The 16,378-nt window shown below is 39.7% G+C and overlaps 1 protein-coding gene across 6 annotated transcripts in view; it reads right to left on the bottom strand.

Moving 5' to 3' along the window:
- Ube2q2 (ubiquitin conjugating enzyme E2 Q2) overlaps positions 1-16,378 on the bottom strand; it is a 59,308-nt gene that overhangs the window by 17,570 nt on the left and 25,360 nt on the right. For all 6 annotated transcript variants that reach the window (NM_001398878.1, XM_087562751.1, XM_087562752.1 and 3 more), the window contains 5 exon segments: positions 1,967-2,025; positions 7,033-7,123; positions 7,804-7,864; positions 9,638-9,722; positions 12,183-12,323. In NM_001398878.1, coding sequence (NP_001385807.1) covers positions 1,967-2,025; positions 7,033-7,123; positions 7,804-7,864; positions 9,638-9,722; positions 12,183-12,323 — 437 coding nt within the window.

Here is a 16,378-nt window from a genome sequence, read left to right as displayed (position 1 = left end):
TCACAGTTAAATATGCTTACCAGAGGAAGGAGGGGGAAAAAAAGACTTGTTACAGAATTTACAATGCTATAGCAACACTAAACTGTAAAAAAGTTTAACATTGCTATACTTGGCTAGGAAAGGGCTGGTGTTCTGAGAGATACAAAAGTTTTAAAATTCACCATATTTCCACCTTATGTTTATTTTGTGTATGTAAATATTTGGCTAGGTTACCTAATGCTCTCCTTACAAAAATAGCCATGGGGCTTTATGGTAGAAAAACCATCCCCACTGCCTGATCCAGAAGCATGCAGAAGTATTTAAAGGTAACAAAGTGAAACTTTAGCCCTCCTAGCTTGTGATCTCCACTCATCCTAACAGTATCTCACTGTTAGGACTGTGGTCAGCACTGTAACAGTTTGCCAAAAGCAGCAGCTACATTTCTATGGAATTACTTCAGCTGAGCATCACTCAGAACTGCAGTGTCTCAAAGAGTAACATTTCCCAAACAGCAAACCAGAGGACGCCATCTTCTGAGATGCCAAGGGGCCAAATATATATATTAATATTAGAAGTTATCCAGTGATTTTGTGGAAAACAGATTTAGGAGCTGTTATTTACTGAGTTTTTGGAAAAATCACATCAAGTCTTCAACAAGTCCCTTTGGAATAAATATGACTGAGCCTACGTTCAAAATATCTAATATACCACAGGACTTTCTGGGAGATGTCACCAAAGGAGCAGGCTGCAGGCAGCACCTAAGTCACCTTTTAAAGAAGTGTTCCTGGACTGTATTGTAGACATGCTGAGCCTCACAGACCCAATGGCCAGTCGTGTCGGATTCTACACCCCAACATCAGGTCACACATATTCTGACTATATTGAGAAATCTTACCAGGATGTGATCTCAGGAACAAAAAAATTCCATTTGTTTTTGCACATCTATATATTACAAGAGACTATTTCTGAGAAGATCTGAAGTCTATCTTTAGGAGCCATTCACTATTGTCTCAAATACAAAAATTATCAGCTTATAGGCAATGTTTTTAGATTTTATTATTACAATAGAAATTATCTCACAAAGTAGAATTAGCTGAGGATTTAAAAACTCTCAAACGATTTTTTTCAAGACTGTTTTTCTTTTCATTCATGTGTGTGCAAAATGCCTATAGAGGCCAGAAGGGGGTATTAAATCCACTGGAGTTGAAGTAGCAGGTAGCTGTAAGTCACTTCACATGGGTGCTAGAAACTGACTTTGGGTCCTTTGCAAGAGAAACAACTACTCTAACCTTCCCTGCTTCCTTACAAGTAGTTCAATGATGTCTGATGGGGGACTGCATAACATTTCAGAGTTGATCTTTTTCTTGCCTCCCATAGCTTCCTAACTACAAAAAGAAGGAAGACAAATTCAGGACAGCTGTACGACAATCGCCAGTCAACTGTATTAAGTAATAACTATTCATGCCGAGATCACTTCCACAGTCGCCTCAGGTTGCCAAATCACCATTGTGACTACACTCAGCACCTGTGAGAAGCTCAGTAACTGTAACATTCCTGAAATCTTCAAGCATCCTTTATATTTGGAAAACATTTTTTAAAGACCGGATCTTGATATACATTGACCATATTACCTAATATCCAGATATAGACATGGATGGGTCTCTCTGGCAGGCTCAGACCTACTGCATAGCCAAGGCTGGCCTGGAACTCACAATCCTGCATCAGCTTTTGACAGACTGAGATTACAGGCAGGTACACTCAGCTAAAACCTGCTTCTAGAGGGTCAATACCTATAAATAAACTCCATTAGGATGTGTACTTATAAGTAACTAATTCGGCCTGTGGTTCTGAATGTGGACCCCAAGGAAGTGCTCTCAGTTTCATTTGAGAACTACTTAGAAATGTATGTTCTCAAGTCCCTTTAACCTACCTGACACAGAATCACTCTGACACATACTATCACAAAAAAGTGAATATGTAAACTTACCCTCCTGAGAGAACAGGTAACACCACTCGAACAAACGGGGGATCAAATGGGAAATTATCCTAAAAAAAAAGTTTAATCAATTTTAAGAACATCATTTTTAACTTTGCATTATTTAGAAGGTTTTCAAATAATCAATAAATATATCATCTTATTACCTGGTCATGAAAGTAAAATTAATACCAAAGGACAGATGAGAAACAAGTAACAACAAAGCCATTAAATAGGAGACACAGGTCAGGACAGAACAGAGCAGAGCTGCACTAACTCACACCATAAGTAAGCAGCGTGGTGTGGTCAGGCCTGGGAGAGGCCTTTTCTTCCCACTACAGAAGAGGACTGGAAGAGGTGAGCAAACAGCAGAATGCAGACTTGCTGCCAGGGCGGCAAAGAGACGCCTGGGGGCATTCTGCAGGTCAGGATGGGCCCCAAGGGACCAACGGCCGACTACCCTCACAGGGAGTCAAGCCTGGCTCTCAACAATCTCCATCACCTCACTGTCTGGGTACCCCACTGTCTGTGGCCCTGGCAGGGCAAACGTTAATCCCTTCCGGGGAAGAACACAATACTGCAACCCTCTTCTGTGATCTTCCACGTTATGTCCATCACTGTGAAGACTTAGACGTAAGGACAACACAGTGAGACAGAGTCAACAGGCACAGTTACGGTAACTGCTGCACATCTGGAAGGAAGAGAAGATGAAACCAAACCACAGCACAACTGTGTATCATTACAACAGAACCTTAGAGGTCTGGGATCCGGAGCCAAAGCAGCAGGAACTAACAACCCAATAGGTGACTGACTGAGGTGACTGAGACTGAGGTGACTGACTGAGGTGACTGAGGTGACTGAGACTGAGGTGACTGAGACTGAGGTGACTGACTGAGGTGACTGAGACTGAGGTGACTGAGACTGAGGTGACTGAGACTGAGGTGACTGAGACTGAGGTGACTGAGACTGAGGTGACTGAGACTGAGGTGACTGAGACTGAGGTGACTGAGACTGAGGTGACTGAGACTGAGGTGACTGAGACTGAGGTGACTGACTGAGGTGACTGAGACTGAGGTGACTGACTGAGGTGACTGAGACTGAGGTGACTGACACTGAGGTGACTGAGACTGAGGTGACTGAGACTGAGGTGACTGACACTGAGGTGACTGACACTGAGGTGACTGACACTGAGGTGACTGACACTGAGGTGACTGACACTGAGGTGACTGACACTGAGGTGACTGACACTGAGGTGACTGACTGAGGTGACTGAGACTGAGGTGACTGAGACTGAGGTGACTGACACTGAGGTGACTGACACTGAGGTGACTGACACTGAGGTGACTGACACTGAGGTGACTGACACTGAGGTGACTGACACTGAGGTGACTGACACTGAGGTGACTGACACTGAGGTGACTGACACTGAGGTGACTGACACTGAGGTGACTGACACTGAAGTGACTGACACTGAGGTGACTGAGACTGAAGTGACTGACACTGAGGTGACTGAGACTGAGCCAACAAACTGCAGAGAAGAGGCTCAGGAAATGGAAAACAGAAAACAAACACCCAGAATGAAGTTAGGGAAGACCCAAAAACGTACAAGAGGTAAAAAATGCAGAAAAAAATGACACAATGTTTACCACTTATGTCTGAGTCTTAGAAGAGAAAATAAGGCAAGAAAAATGGATGAGAATTTTTCAAAGATTTCCCAATGCTTGGCCACTCACTATAAGCACTTTCAGAAAAGACTAGAATCTTTAGTGATAAGAAAGGTATCTTCAGGGGGCTGAAAGGAGTTGATAACTTGCCAACCTAAAAATCCATATTCCTCAAAAATGCAATTAAAGCCAGGCAAACCAGCACATACCTGTAACCCCAGCACCCAGGAAGCAAGAGAAGGTAACGAGTTTGAGACTAGTCTGTGACTCAGAACAAGACCTTATCTCAGAGAAAAAGAAATTAAACAGATGCATTTTCCATCTTCAAAGCCACCCTAAAAAGAAATACTTAACAATATTTTTTAGGCAGAAAAAAGATAATGCTATATATAACCTGAGAGAATAAAGAGCATGAAAATTCCAAATTTGGCTTGTCTCAGAATAATCCAAGTAAAGAATGTAAATGCTTGTATTGAGAACATGAACTCAAACATTCTAAGGCAGTGGCTCTCAACCTATCTAACATAACAAATATTCTACATATCAGATATTTACGTTATATTTCATAACTTAGCAAAATTAGTAATGAAGTAACAACAAAAAAATTTTTATGGTTGGGGGTCACCACACATGAGGAACTGTATTAAAAGGTCAGTAGTAGGTAGTTTGAGAAATAGTACTCAAAGGCTATGAGATTACAAAGGCAAAAACCAGAATATTGTACTTTGACAATTCAAGGATATACACAGGATGAGTAAGAAAACATATAACTACTAAGTTAAAAGGTAGGAAACAGGAGTCCTAAGAAAATCCAAAAGGGAATGGGGCCGGGGAAGGGAGATACAACACAAAAAAGACAAGTAGAAAATCACCTATAATATGGTGAGTACCAATGGTAACATTCAATACAATGACTAAGCTGCTTCATAAAGTCAGAGGTGCTGAGGAAACAGCGGTGCAAGCTCAAGGATCTGAGCTCCAGCCTCAGAACCAAAGATGACAGTCAGATATGCTAGCACATGTCTGTGTGTCTAGAACTGAGGACACATGAACAGGAGGATGTCTTGAGCTCATTGGTCAGCCCATCTAGACACACTGGAGAATTCCAGGTTTAGTCAGAGACCCTGCCCCGCTCCAGCCCTAAAAAGGTGAGAGTCATCTGATAGCACACAGACAGGAGCTAAAGTAGCCAAGAGCGTTATTCGTTAGTCCCCTAATGGACGGACAGGTCAGCAAAGCTGCCTCTAACTTTCTGCAGCAGCTAGGTAGGAAAATGGCTTCCTGCTCTTGATGAAGGCAGGCCAAGGGAGTCTAACAAAAATTATGTCCAATTTTTATGTTCAAACAACGTGAAGTAATGCTTTTTTAAAAACTTAGTTTTGAGGCAAGATAGGAACAAACATGTCTCATCCAATTATTTCCAAGAAAACAAGTGGAAAATGACTAAAATACTACTCTTCAGTCCTCCTGGCAGAGGACAGCTGTTTCTAGAGGCTAAAATGGATCATCCTACATTTCTACTGCAAGTTAGAAAATGAAGACACCTGCCCATACAAGATGTCAACCCACTGAGAGCTTCATCTACTTCTAAATCTATCTATAATGTAACATTATAACAAAGCATGGACATAAAGCTTGTTAGAGCAAAGGTATTATTAGAATAGATCTTTCTTTAAATACATGATCCCAAATGAGCAACTATAAAACCTCTTTTGACTGATTGAGAACTACCTTCAGTTTCAGAAATCTCAGAAAGTAATTCTACTTCAGAGCCTAGAGGCTCCTCCATAAACTGTGCTCTGGAATTCAACTAATAAAGCTTTTTACAATTCTAAGCATAAGAAAATAGTCTTTAGGGTTGGGGATTTAGCTCAGTGGTAGAGCGCTTGCCTAGCAAGCGCAAGGCCCTGGGTTCGGTCCTCAGCTCAAAAAAAAGAAAGAAAATATTCTTTAACGTCTATGTTTTCTTCCTTCAAAACATCTTAAACCCACCTGTGTCACCTGTAGCACCAACGCCATGTACAAACGCTGCACCATTTCTTTCTAAGATTAGGTAACAGCCTCTAACTACTCTGTCAGAGACCAACTATATACTATCAACCAGTGCTAACAAAGGGAGCTAACCAACTGTTTAAGACAAAACAAGAAGCAGAACAGACCAACTATGCCCTCAAATAAAAACCTCCCATGGCTGGCTTACAGCACAAAGAGCACATCCCAGAGACCGTAGGCTTTTCAGTATGTTCTTGAAAGTCCGACAGTCCCTTTTCCCAGAGACAACTTCAAACCCAAACCCTTACACAGCAAGAAGAAATTCAAAGTCACTTGGATAACCACTGTGGACAAACCCTGTAACTGCAAGACAGCGGATGCACTAATCCTCCTCTTCAACTCACAAGAACACTCAACATAAACCTCAAAACACCTCAATCTAGCTGAGATTATCAATCATTACATTTTACCATATTAGACATGAAACCACTAAAATTTTTCTAGAGCCCATTACTATTCTTTTTTAACCTTTATTTTTAACATCTTCAAAAGGAACATAAATATACAGGGAAAACTTTAGAGCTTATTGTAAACAGGATGCCCACAAGACCAGCAGATGCCTCTGTCTGCTCAGCAGCTTGTTATGGTGATCACACCTTTGTTCTCTGGTTCTGCTGCCCAGGTATGAACCACAATTTCGGTGTTTTTGAGCTTTCTTTTCTCACTATTGTGTACCTAAAAGTCTTCCTAGAAATGTTTTTCCTAATTTTACCAGAGTCCCTGGCCCCATGGAATTTTAGCACAAGAGAAATATGGTTTTTGGCTAAAGACTGTTATAATGCCTAAGAATATTTATTTGCAGGACCAGATTTCCCTTACCTGCACTTACAACACATGCCCTATACAACACTGTTTACAAGTTTTGAATTCTATATAAACAAAACTACACAAAACTGCTAGGAGTCTAAGTCTAATTTCTTCTACTTATATATACTATATAGAAGACTGACCTATCTTGTCAATATCTTATGGATGCCACATTTTCCAGGTCACTGTAACTGGATTACTTTGGTTGTAGCTGTGATACAATGCTGCTCTACACATGCGTGTGTGTCCTGGTGTCTAAGCACTCATCTCTTGTGGAGTACACATCTCAGCAGTTCCTCAACTAGCCAAGCTCAGTATCAACATTTAATTCCAATGCTTGGGAGTGAAAGGGAAGCAGGCAGACCTCTGTGAGTCTGAGGCTACTCTAGTCTAGATAGCAAGTTTGGAAAGAAAAGAAAAAGAAAAGAAAAGGAAACGAAAAAAATCCAGAACTATGTGGTATGAATATCTTCCACTTTACCAAACTGCTCTCCAAGGCAGCTGAGCCACTAACATCCTCCCACTAGAACATGGAACCCATTACAATGTTCTTACCTTAAAAGAGAAGTTAAGCAAAATATATTCTATGCCTTCTTTTTCTTTTAAGATCTGAAGATCACTGTGCAAAGGACTATCAGAGTCAACCCTAAGAATAATAAAACAAAAGCCAGTTCAAACAAGATTAGAGAAACCTTTCTTACTAAGCTCCAATTAAACCAGTCCAAAGTGGGGGGGGGGAACAGAGCCTCCAAGGTAAGTTCTAAACAGAACGTACTCCACAGTCCCAGAAAAAATAAAATGAATCACTATGGGCTCTAGCTCCCTGGGAACAAAGGGAATCTGAAATTAATGGTCATTCCAAAGAACAACAATTAGATACACATAACTTTTCAAACAACTGAAAGACGTTTTGGTAATATCCTTTCCTAAAATCGTACTTTTAACAAAGAAGTTTAAGGAAAAAAAATTACCACCAATAAAACCACCAAAAGTAAATCACTATAAAAACATTTTTTTCTCTAACTCTTCTACACGTACTGCCTAAATCTCCTTATTTCAAACATAAACAGGATCACAGTCTCATGCTATTTGAATACCTTTTGTTTGTAAACTGCCACAATCTCATAAACTTGTCAAATACTCCCTGCCTGTCTATCACTCCCTGTTGTCTGAGCCTCAGAACAGCTCACTTTAGTAATTTAACAACCACTTACTGAGCAGTGCTGTCCAAGCAAATGCAGAATACAAAACTATGAAACTGATGAGGCAAAAAGAAAGAAAACCCAACATTTCATTGTAAAGGAGGTCAGCACAACAGGTACTCACTTGTGTAGTTTGACGTGCCAGTCATATAAGCTGTCATTTATTAGCTCCACTGAATAGATCCCTGTGGAGACATAAGACATACTGGTCACTCTTCATTTCCATCACTCTGGTGTGAGTTAGCTCTAAGTATGCTGAGTAGTAATAACAACACATTTTCACTATCAAAGTAACTAAGGCTATCAACTAAAAGATACTTAAATGAATTTAAAGACACTGCTTAGTGCTGACTTCCACTGAAAAACATACACTATGCAAGCACACAGACTCTTCTAAGAAAGGAGTCCTTCTATATGTATTACGTTAATCTTCACTTTTATGAGACGTCTGTGTTCTACTGTCCCCCTTTCTAGAGCATCCACATAAATGTATTCATTTTTAGTATTTGTATTATGTATGTATGTATTATGCATTATATATACCACCGGTGTACGTGCCTGTGGAGGCCACATGGGTGTCAAGACACCCGAGACTAGGAGTCAGAGGCAGCTGTGAGCACAAAATCTGGGAACTGGAACTGGGTCCTCTCCAAAGTAGGACATTTCTTAACCACTCTCTAGCTCTCAATATCAATCTTCTAAACCACTCTATAGTATTCTTTTAATAAAGTCAAATTAACTGAACCAATTATTCCTAAATGCTATTTTTATTTACTCTACAGCAATACATTTTCCCCTCAGGCTCTGTAATGCACAAATCTTACTATCTGTTTAAAAAATTCCTGCTTTTGAGGATTGACTCCCAGGGCCCTATGTCAACTGGGCAAGTTTTCTACCAAAGAGCTTCAGCTCCAGCCCTGAAAGATGTTTTTCGTGGAACTGTGAATGAATGAAACCCATCAATTTAAAAAAGAACACCACCGGGGGCTGGGGATTTAGCTCAGTGGTAGAGCGCTTGCCTAGCAAGCGCAAGGCCCTGGGTTCGGTCCCCAGCTCCGAAAAAAAAAAAAAAAAAAAAAGAACACCACCTCTACTGTAAGCTCTGTTTCAAACTAAGAAAACTAGGAAAATAAACCCAGCAAGTTTTCCTTGTACAACAAAATGCATTAATCTTTCTTATTCCTAAGTAGTATTACTCATGCTTTTGCCAGAAAATAAAAATTGTAAGTTATATCTTCACCAGAAAAAAAGGCAAGAAAAAGTATGCAATTTTTTTTAAAGATTTATTTTATGTATATAAATACACAAATACACTGTCTCTGTCTTCAGACACACCAGAAGAGGGCATCAGATCCCATTACAGATGGTTGTGAGCTACCATGTGATTGCTGGGAATTGAACTCAGGACCTCTGGAAGAGCAGTCAGTGCTCTTAACCACTGAGATATCTCTCCAGCCCCTGTAATTTTTTTTTTTAAATACAAAAGATAAACTCACTGGGCGCACATCTTTAATCCCAGCACTTGGGAGGCAAAGGCAGGTGGATCTCTGAGTTCCAGGCCAGCCTGAGTTTGAGGCCAGAATAAGTTCCAGGACAGCCAAGAATACACAGAAAAACCCATCTCAGAAAATAAAAATACAAACAAGATAAACTCATTTAATATCTTTTATCATTTAGAATTTCATTAAACCTGAGTTTTACATCTCTGAAATAACATCAATAAAAATTTCCAACTCTGTATTTGGCCTCAGACTCACAGAGGTCTACCTATATTTCAGTAAATGACACATATTTGGTGTGGTGGCACACATATCTAACCCTATCGTGATCAAAGAGAAAAATAGTGAGTTCCAAAACAGTTTGTGCTAAATGGTCCCCATCACTCCCCAGAAGGAAGGCAAAGCAAAAGAGAAAGGCTCCGTGTAAAGCAGCAAGTGGCCAGCAGGCCAGAGCCTCACCTGCCTTGTAGCTCTGTGATCTGTAGACGTCCCTGAGCTCCTTCATGAGTCTATCTGATGCTTGTACTGACCCAGATACCGCACCCTGAAATAATGAATAATTAAGTCTTAAGGTACCAAAGCCTGAGTAAAATTTTACAGAAACATTGTAAAAATGACCACAACTCAGTATTAAGAAGGCAAGAAGTGCAAGTGAATAAAGGATTATGAAATGTTAAGAAAAACAGAAAACTGAAGATATGTTTTGCTTGTTTATATCATGAGGGAAGGCTTCACAGTATGCCCAAAACACCATGGACTCTGTGACAGTTTAGAGTTCAGTATGAGTCTATTCCAAACTACAACTTCTAAAAGTGCTACAAGACCCTCACTAAGACATTTTAGCATTAACTTCAGCACAAGTTGTCCTCTGACCTTCACATGTGTGCTTTGACAAGCACCCTTTCCTCCACACACACGTGCACACAAAATAGCATACTTTTTCTTAAAAATCAAAGTTTGAAGGTTGTACTACTATGAGTTTAAAGGTTTCAAAGATCTATTTCCTAGCCATGAAACGCTGAACTAGTTTTTTAATGTACATATGTGTAGTATACATGTGTATTTGTATACCTGTAGACTCACTCATGTATAGGCAAGTGCACATGTGTACTCACACATGTGTGGGCCAAGGTGGATGTGTGAAGTGGATCATCATCCTTGGTTGCTTTCCACCTTTTCACTGATGTAAAGGCTCTTAACTGACAACAGTTTAGTTTAATTAGCCAGCCTGCTCAGGGGGATCCTGTCTCCTCCTTCTGAGTTGTGGAAGTATAGGCTGGCCACCACAGACATTCAGCATTTATGTGGGTTCTAGAGATCAAATACCAATCCTAATACTTGCAGCTTGAGAGGCAACCAACCTTAACCATTGTGCCATCTCGCAGCCCTCCAACTGGTTTTACGCCCTAGTATTTATATCCATAAAATATGAAGAATGTCGATTTCCTACAATGGAAATGAAGATTCTATGAAGACTAAATGGGACAGTAATATAAAGTATTAAGTCTTATACTTATGTCAGAGTACCCGATAACTTGTAGCTGTTCTAACTATAACCATACAAACTGAAGTCCATCATCAGACACAGCCAGTAAAGTATCAGTTCAGGTGCTACAACCTTACTTTAATAATCAAGATATGGGCTTAACATTCTCTGCAACAAAAGACTTGCTAATTAAATTAGTGTATTAAACATGATTGAAGGAAGGATAAGAATTTTCTATAATTCATTCCTCACATTAACTTATATAACAATTCACTCACTATGTTTGCCTAAAACAAAGCAGCTGGCCCGACTTCCTGAAGTTTAATAAGGTGCTCTAACACAAGACTGCCAATGCATACATTCCTTGACTGACAACACACCCTACCCACCATTTTCATTTTTCACAAGTCATCCAAATACTGTTTGCCTACATTTGAAAGATGAGCAATCCAAAGCCACACAGGCGTGGTTTTTTTCACCAAAGTATGCATCTTATAGTGCTATGTTGCTTCTTCTCCTAAAAGGCATGTTGAATCATCTAGCATGGTAGGTAATATACACCTCCAATCCTAGCACTTAGGAAGTAGAGGTAGGCAGATTTCTGAAGTGAATGAATGGCAGCCTGGTCTACAAGAGTTCCAAGCTAGCCACGGCTACACAGTTCAAACTCCGGGGTAAGAGACAGGGATAAGTCAATCTAAAGAGAGAAGTTACTTCTGGGCTGATTAGGGTATAAAAGGCAGAGGTGAGGTTGAGGGGGAACAGAGACAGAGTAGACTCTGTAGGAGCCTGAGTCTGAGCACAACAGAACCTATGGTAGGGAAGTAAGTAAAGCGGCAGCAGAACGCAAAGAGCAATCCCTCTACACTCATTTCTGTTGCTGTGATAAAAATACCCTGACAGAAAAACAACTTGGGGAAAGAATAGGGCTCGTTTCACCCTACAATACCAGGTTACAGTCCATCACTGTGGAGAAGTCAAGGAAATAACTTCAAATAGATAGTCATACCACATCTACAGCAAGAGCAGAGAGGAGCGAACAGTACATTCTCACCCACTTGCTTGCTTGCAGTTTGCATTTGTCTTCGCTACAGAATTTAAGACTCCCTACTAGGGAATGGTGTCACCCGCACAGTGGGCGGAGTCTTCCTGAATCAGTTAACTGAGTAGGACAGTTCCTTGACAGACACGCCCACAGGTCAATCCAATGCTCCTGGCTGAGCCTCTCTTCCATGTTAACTCTAAGGTTATGTCAAGTTGACCATTACAACTGTCCACCACAGGATTATTATACAGAGATAGCAGTTTGTTTTTAAGACGGGAAGAACAGATGAACAGGGAAGAAAGTGGCTGTCAACAACCAGGAGAAGCAGCACAGTTCAACAAACAAATGACCAAACCCATCACTGAGGAAAGGATAGAGGGCAGCCAAGATTGATATCTTAATGAGTTAATTAACTACCCAATCTGTAATTATGTAACCACAAGTTCGTGTTCTAGATACTTACTCACACTTACATTTAAATGGTCTTGCCTTTGAGTCTTCCTGATTTTCTCCAATATTGCCAAATTTTCTTTTTCAATCCCTTCGTCTTCTGACTTTTTCCCATTAATAGGCTCTTCTTCCTTCATCTCGTAGTGATCCAAGTCTTCTATATCCTACAAACAGAGTGTTGTTAAGGTTTCTTCTCTTCTTCACTACTTTCTTGTGTCAGAAAAAAATTTTGAATAAAATTTAAAAAGTACAAGAAAAAAAGGATCATCCATTCTAGGAGGAGGAGGAAAGCCTCAGATTCCATTCACAAGGCTCTCTCCTTTAATACCTTGTGTTCTGTGGAAAAGCTGGGTTGAGTAGAGCAGATTTCATAGTTTCATAAAGCTGCTGACTATCATCAAATATGCCATCTTTAAAAACCTCCAATTATGGGGCTGGGGATTTAGCTCAGTGGTAGAGCGCTTACCTAGGAAGCGCAAGGCCCTGGGTTCGGTCCCCAGCTCCGAAAAAAAGAACCAAAAAAAAAAAAAAAAAAAAACCTCCGATTATGAGGAACTTTTCAAACAATTTAGTGACCCTTTAATTGTTCGTATTTTATTCTAGAAACCTAACTTTAGAGTTTTATTCTAAGAAATATCAATACTAATTTAGGAATAATTATACCCATCTCATTCTGATAATTACAAAAATAAAATATACACATGCAAAAATAAACAACCAAACCAAAACCCACTTATTTTGATGGATCATCCATTATGCAGTCATTAGGGTACTAAAATCAGTTTAGTTTTATATAGTCTTGAGCTGGCTCAAACTCCCTTTGGAGCTGAGGATGACCCTGATCTTCTATACTCCTACCTGTATACCTCTTGGTGCTAGGATTATAAGCAAGTGCCACCATGCTCAGTTTTATATGGTGCTTGGAGATCAAGGCCAGGACCTTGCACATGCTTAGGCAAGCACATTACCAACTAAGCTACTACAAACACAGACATAGCCAGCGTAATTATTTTCTTTATCAATAAAAACCCTGAAATAAAAGACATGGAAAAACAGACTCTCCATGCTCTCAAAATAAGAACTGAAACAGATAGTGCTAAAAGACTCTTGAGGTTTTTTTTGTTTTGTTTTGTTTTGGTTTTTTTTGTTTTGTTTTGTTTTTTTGTTTTTGTTTTTTTTGTTTTTTTGTTTTTTTGTTTTTTTTGGCAACTTTAGGGCAAAGTTTTTAGAAAAAGAATTTGAAAAACACCTGTAGACCAGCATCTTTCACAGCCCATTCTCGTTCCCGTATCATTTGCTCTTACACACACACACAAACAAATCTATGCCCAAGCTTTCTGGTCCTAACTTTAGGACTGCTTCAAGCTTCAATTAACCAAGATCTCTGAAGGAGTATCCACTTCCTCCACTTTCCATGCAATCTGAATTGAAGGTCAATTCAATCCAAAGCAAACTCGACAGGTTTCTTCCACCCATCACATTTTGTTCTTAATCAGATTCTATGCAGGGCTTCATGCTATGAAGACTTTTCTCCTGTCCTGTATTTGTTTTCTTCAGAATTTCAATAATATCATGTACTCTAGAAGCCACCTCTCCTCTGCTTAAAGGACAGCATCCAGTGCCCAAAAAACACTACACTCCGGTCCATCAACCACGTTAGTTCTAGTAACATTGAAATGTCTTCCTTGTTATTTCCTACCTTTCTAGATTTCCCTAAATATCACTATTCCATGTCAATTTTATGAGAAGAAAAAGAAAAGTAAAGAAACTCTGAGTACAAAGTCTACTTCACTGCATATGGGGCCAGGGGTGGGAGGGTGGGGGAGTTTAATGTTCTTGTGTAGTTTGTCCCACCTAATTAAACTCCATGGAAACAGTAAAGCAAACAGCCTATCCACCAAAGTCACTCTAAATAATTTTAAGAATGATTCTACTCCCAGATACAAAACAAGTGACTCTTTCATTTGCTTTGACCCATTCTCAAAGTACATTTTAAACAGATTTTTTTTCAAATAAAGTAGGGTAAAAGTCTGATAAAATAATAAGATTCAAAACAAAAACCAATTTTCTTGAAGCTAAAGATCACTGAAATTCATATACATTTTATCTGGTCAATGGAGCTTTGAATCTTTATTTCAAACTCTGAATTTAAACTCAAAGGTTCAAAAGCCTAAAGATCTATTGGTGAGTGACAATTATCTTAATGCTTTGGAAAGTTGCTACAAAATTTGTGATTTAAATGTTCCCTCCAAAGTCAGGTGTGGTGCTATGATGGTATTAAAACGGGAGCCTTCCCGTTTAATGTCACCACCACACAGAGGACTCTGATGATCAGAGCTGCACCTGTCCTGAAGGCTTGTGTCCTGTCTAGCCTTCACAGTTGCAAGCAGCTAAGCAAGGGAGCAGTCCTCCCCAGGTGACAATTCCACAATTTCCATCAGGCCAAGATATGCATAAAGGTATAGTAAGTGTCACTCACATGTCGGTGGCAATCAACAGCACTCTAATTGGACTAAAGACCCCACTCAACAGAAGGGAAATCATGTCTGGTACTGGAAATCTAGGCAGCTTTCCTAGAACTAGTGAGTTCATGGACTTTAAGAAAAATTAGCCTCTCCCAGGGATGAGCCCCCTTATTGGTTGCAGAATGCAGAATGGTTACGCTTGAAACCAAATACACAAGCAAAACCAGGCTCAGTAGGTTATGTGCACGTACACACGTGTACACACACAGACATACATATACATACACACACACACACATACACACACACACACACACTCATTCATATTTAACATACATAACAATAAAGAAAAAGAGGCTATCAATTTAGGAGTGGGGGGACATGGGAAGGGTTCAAGGGAAGGTAGCTGGGAAGAGTTAGGGGAAGGAAAGTGATATTCTATTTCAATTAAAAACATATTAGAATATAAAAATTAAAAATATTAAAATGCATTGGTAGCTCATGCCTATAATCTCCAGCACTCAGGAGGCAGGTAGATTTCTGAGTTTGAGGTCAGCCTGGTCTACAGAGCAACCTTCCAGGACAGTCAAAGCTACACAAAGGAAATTCTATCTCAAACAAAACAAAAAAGATTAAAAGAGATCAGGCCTTTAACAGACGAGTAGGCATGAGCCCTTCTTCCTTGATAACAAAGGAAGCATAAAAGGTTATGTGCCTCAGTTCTCCTGCTCTTTTGCTTTCAACCTTTGAGGTCACAGCATGAAAATTCTCACAAAATACCCTGATTCTAAACTTCCTAGCTCTTAAACAGTATGAACATAAATTACCTAGTCCTGGGTAGTCTAATTCCAGCAACACAAAGCAAACTAACAGAAAGCCCTTAAATGTTTTTTTTTTTCAATAAGAGACAATGTCACTGCTTCTAACAAGCAGTTTGTGATGTCCTCAAACTTTCCTTTTATTCAAATACAATTCTCTGTCTGTCTGTCTATCTGTCTGTCTATGTTAGGCTCATGTGTGTATGGAGATCAAACACTACCTCAAATCACACCCTTATTTTTTTCACACAGTGTCTCTTACTGAACCTGGGTCTAACTGCCTGGGTAACTAAGAGTCACAGGAACCCTTCTGTCTCTGCCTCCCCAGAACTGGAGTTGCAGATGCAAGCTACAGCACCTAGATTCTTTCTGTTTTTTTAAACGTGAGTGCTGGGGAATCTGAACTCAGGTCCTCAAACTTGCATGGCAAGCATTTTACTGACTGAGCCATCTTCCCAGCTGTAGACACAAACTTTAAACCCAATAGTTATTTTCTAAAAATAACCAAACTATAAGCTAAATACTATTATTAAATATAAACAATTTTTTACTGCCCTCAGATAAAACAATATTGTTTGCTTCTAATGAAGCAAAACCAGAGTTTAGAAAGTATATTTCATTTGAAATACCAGGTACTTTTTGTTATTCAACATTAATAGTACTTTAAAAAGAAGATTAAAGAATTATTAAAACGTTTAAATGTTGAGATATTCATGAGATGTGAACCAGTGGGATGGACCACTCAGGAAGTGTCCCAAGTCTAAGGACTTGAGACCAAACCTTGAACCCATGAGACAGAAACAAAGAACAGACTCTCAAATGTTGCCCTCTGACCTCCACATGCCACACACACACACACACACACACACGCACACGCACATGCACACGCATATACACACGCACACACATACGAATTAATTAAATTAAATGGAGAAA

Source organism: Rattus norvegicus, chromosome 8 (assembly GCF_021556685.1).
Source record: "Rattus norvegicus strain SHRSP/BbbUtx chromosome 8, alternate assembly SHRSP_T2T, whole genome shotgun sequence".
In the NCBI taxonomy this organism is placed as follows: domain Eukaryota; kingdom Metazoa; phylum Chordata; class Mammalia; order Rodentia; family Muridae; genus Rattus; species Rattus norvegicus.
Note: the sequence above shows the minus strand (reverse complement) of the source record. Positions and strands in the feature narration are given on the sequence as shown.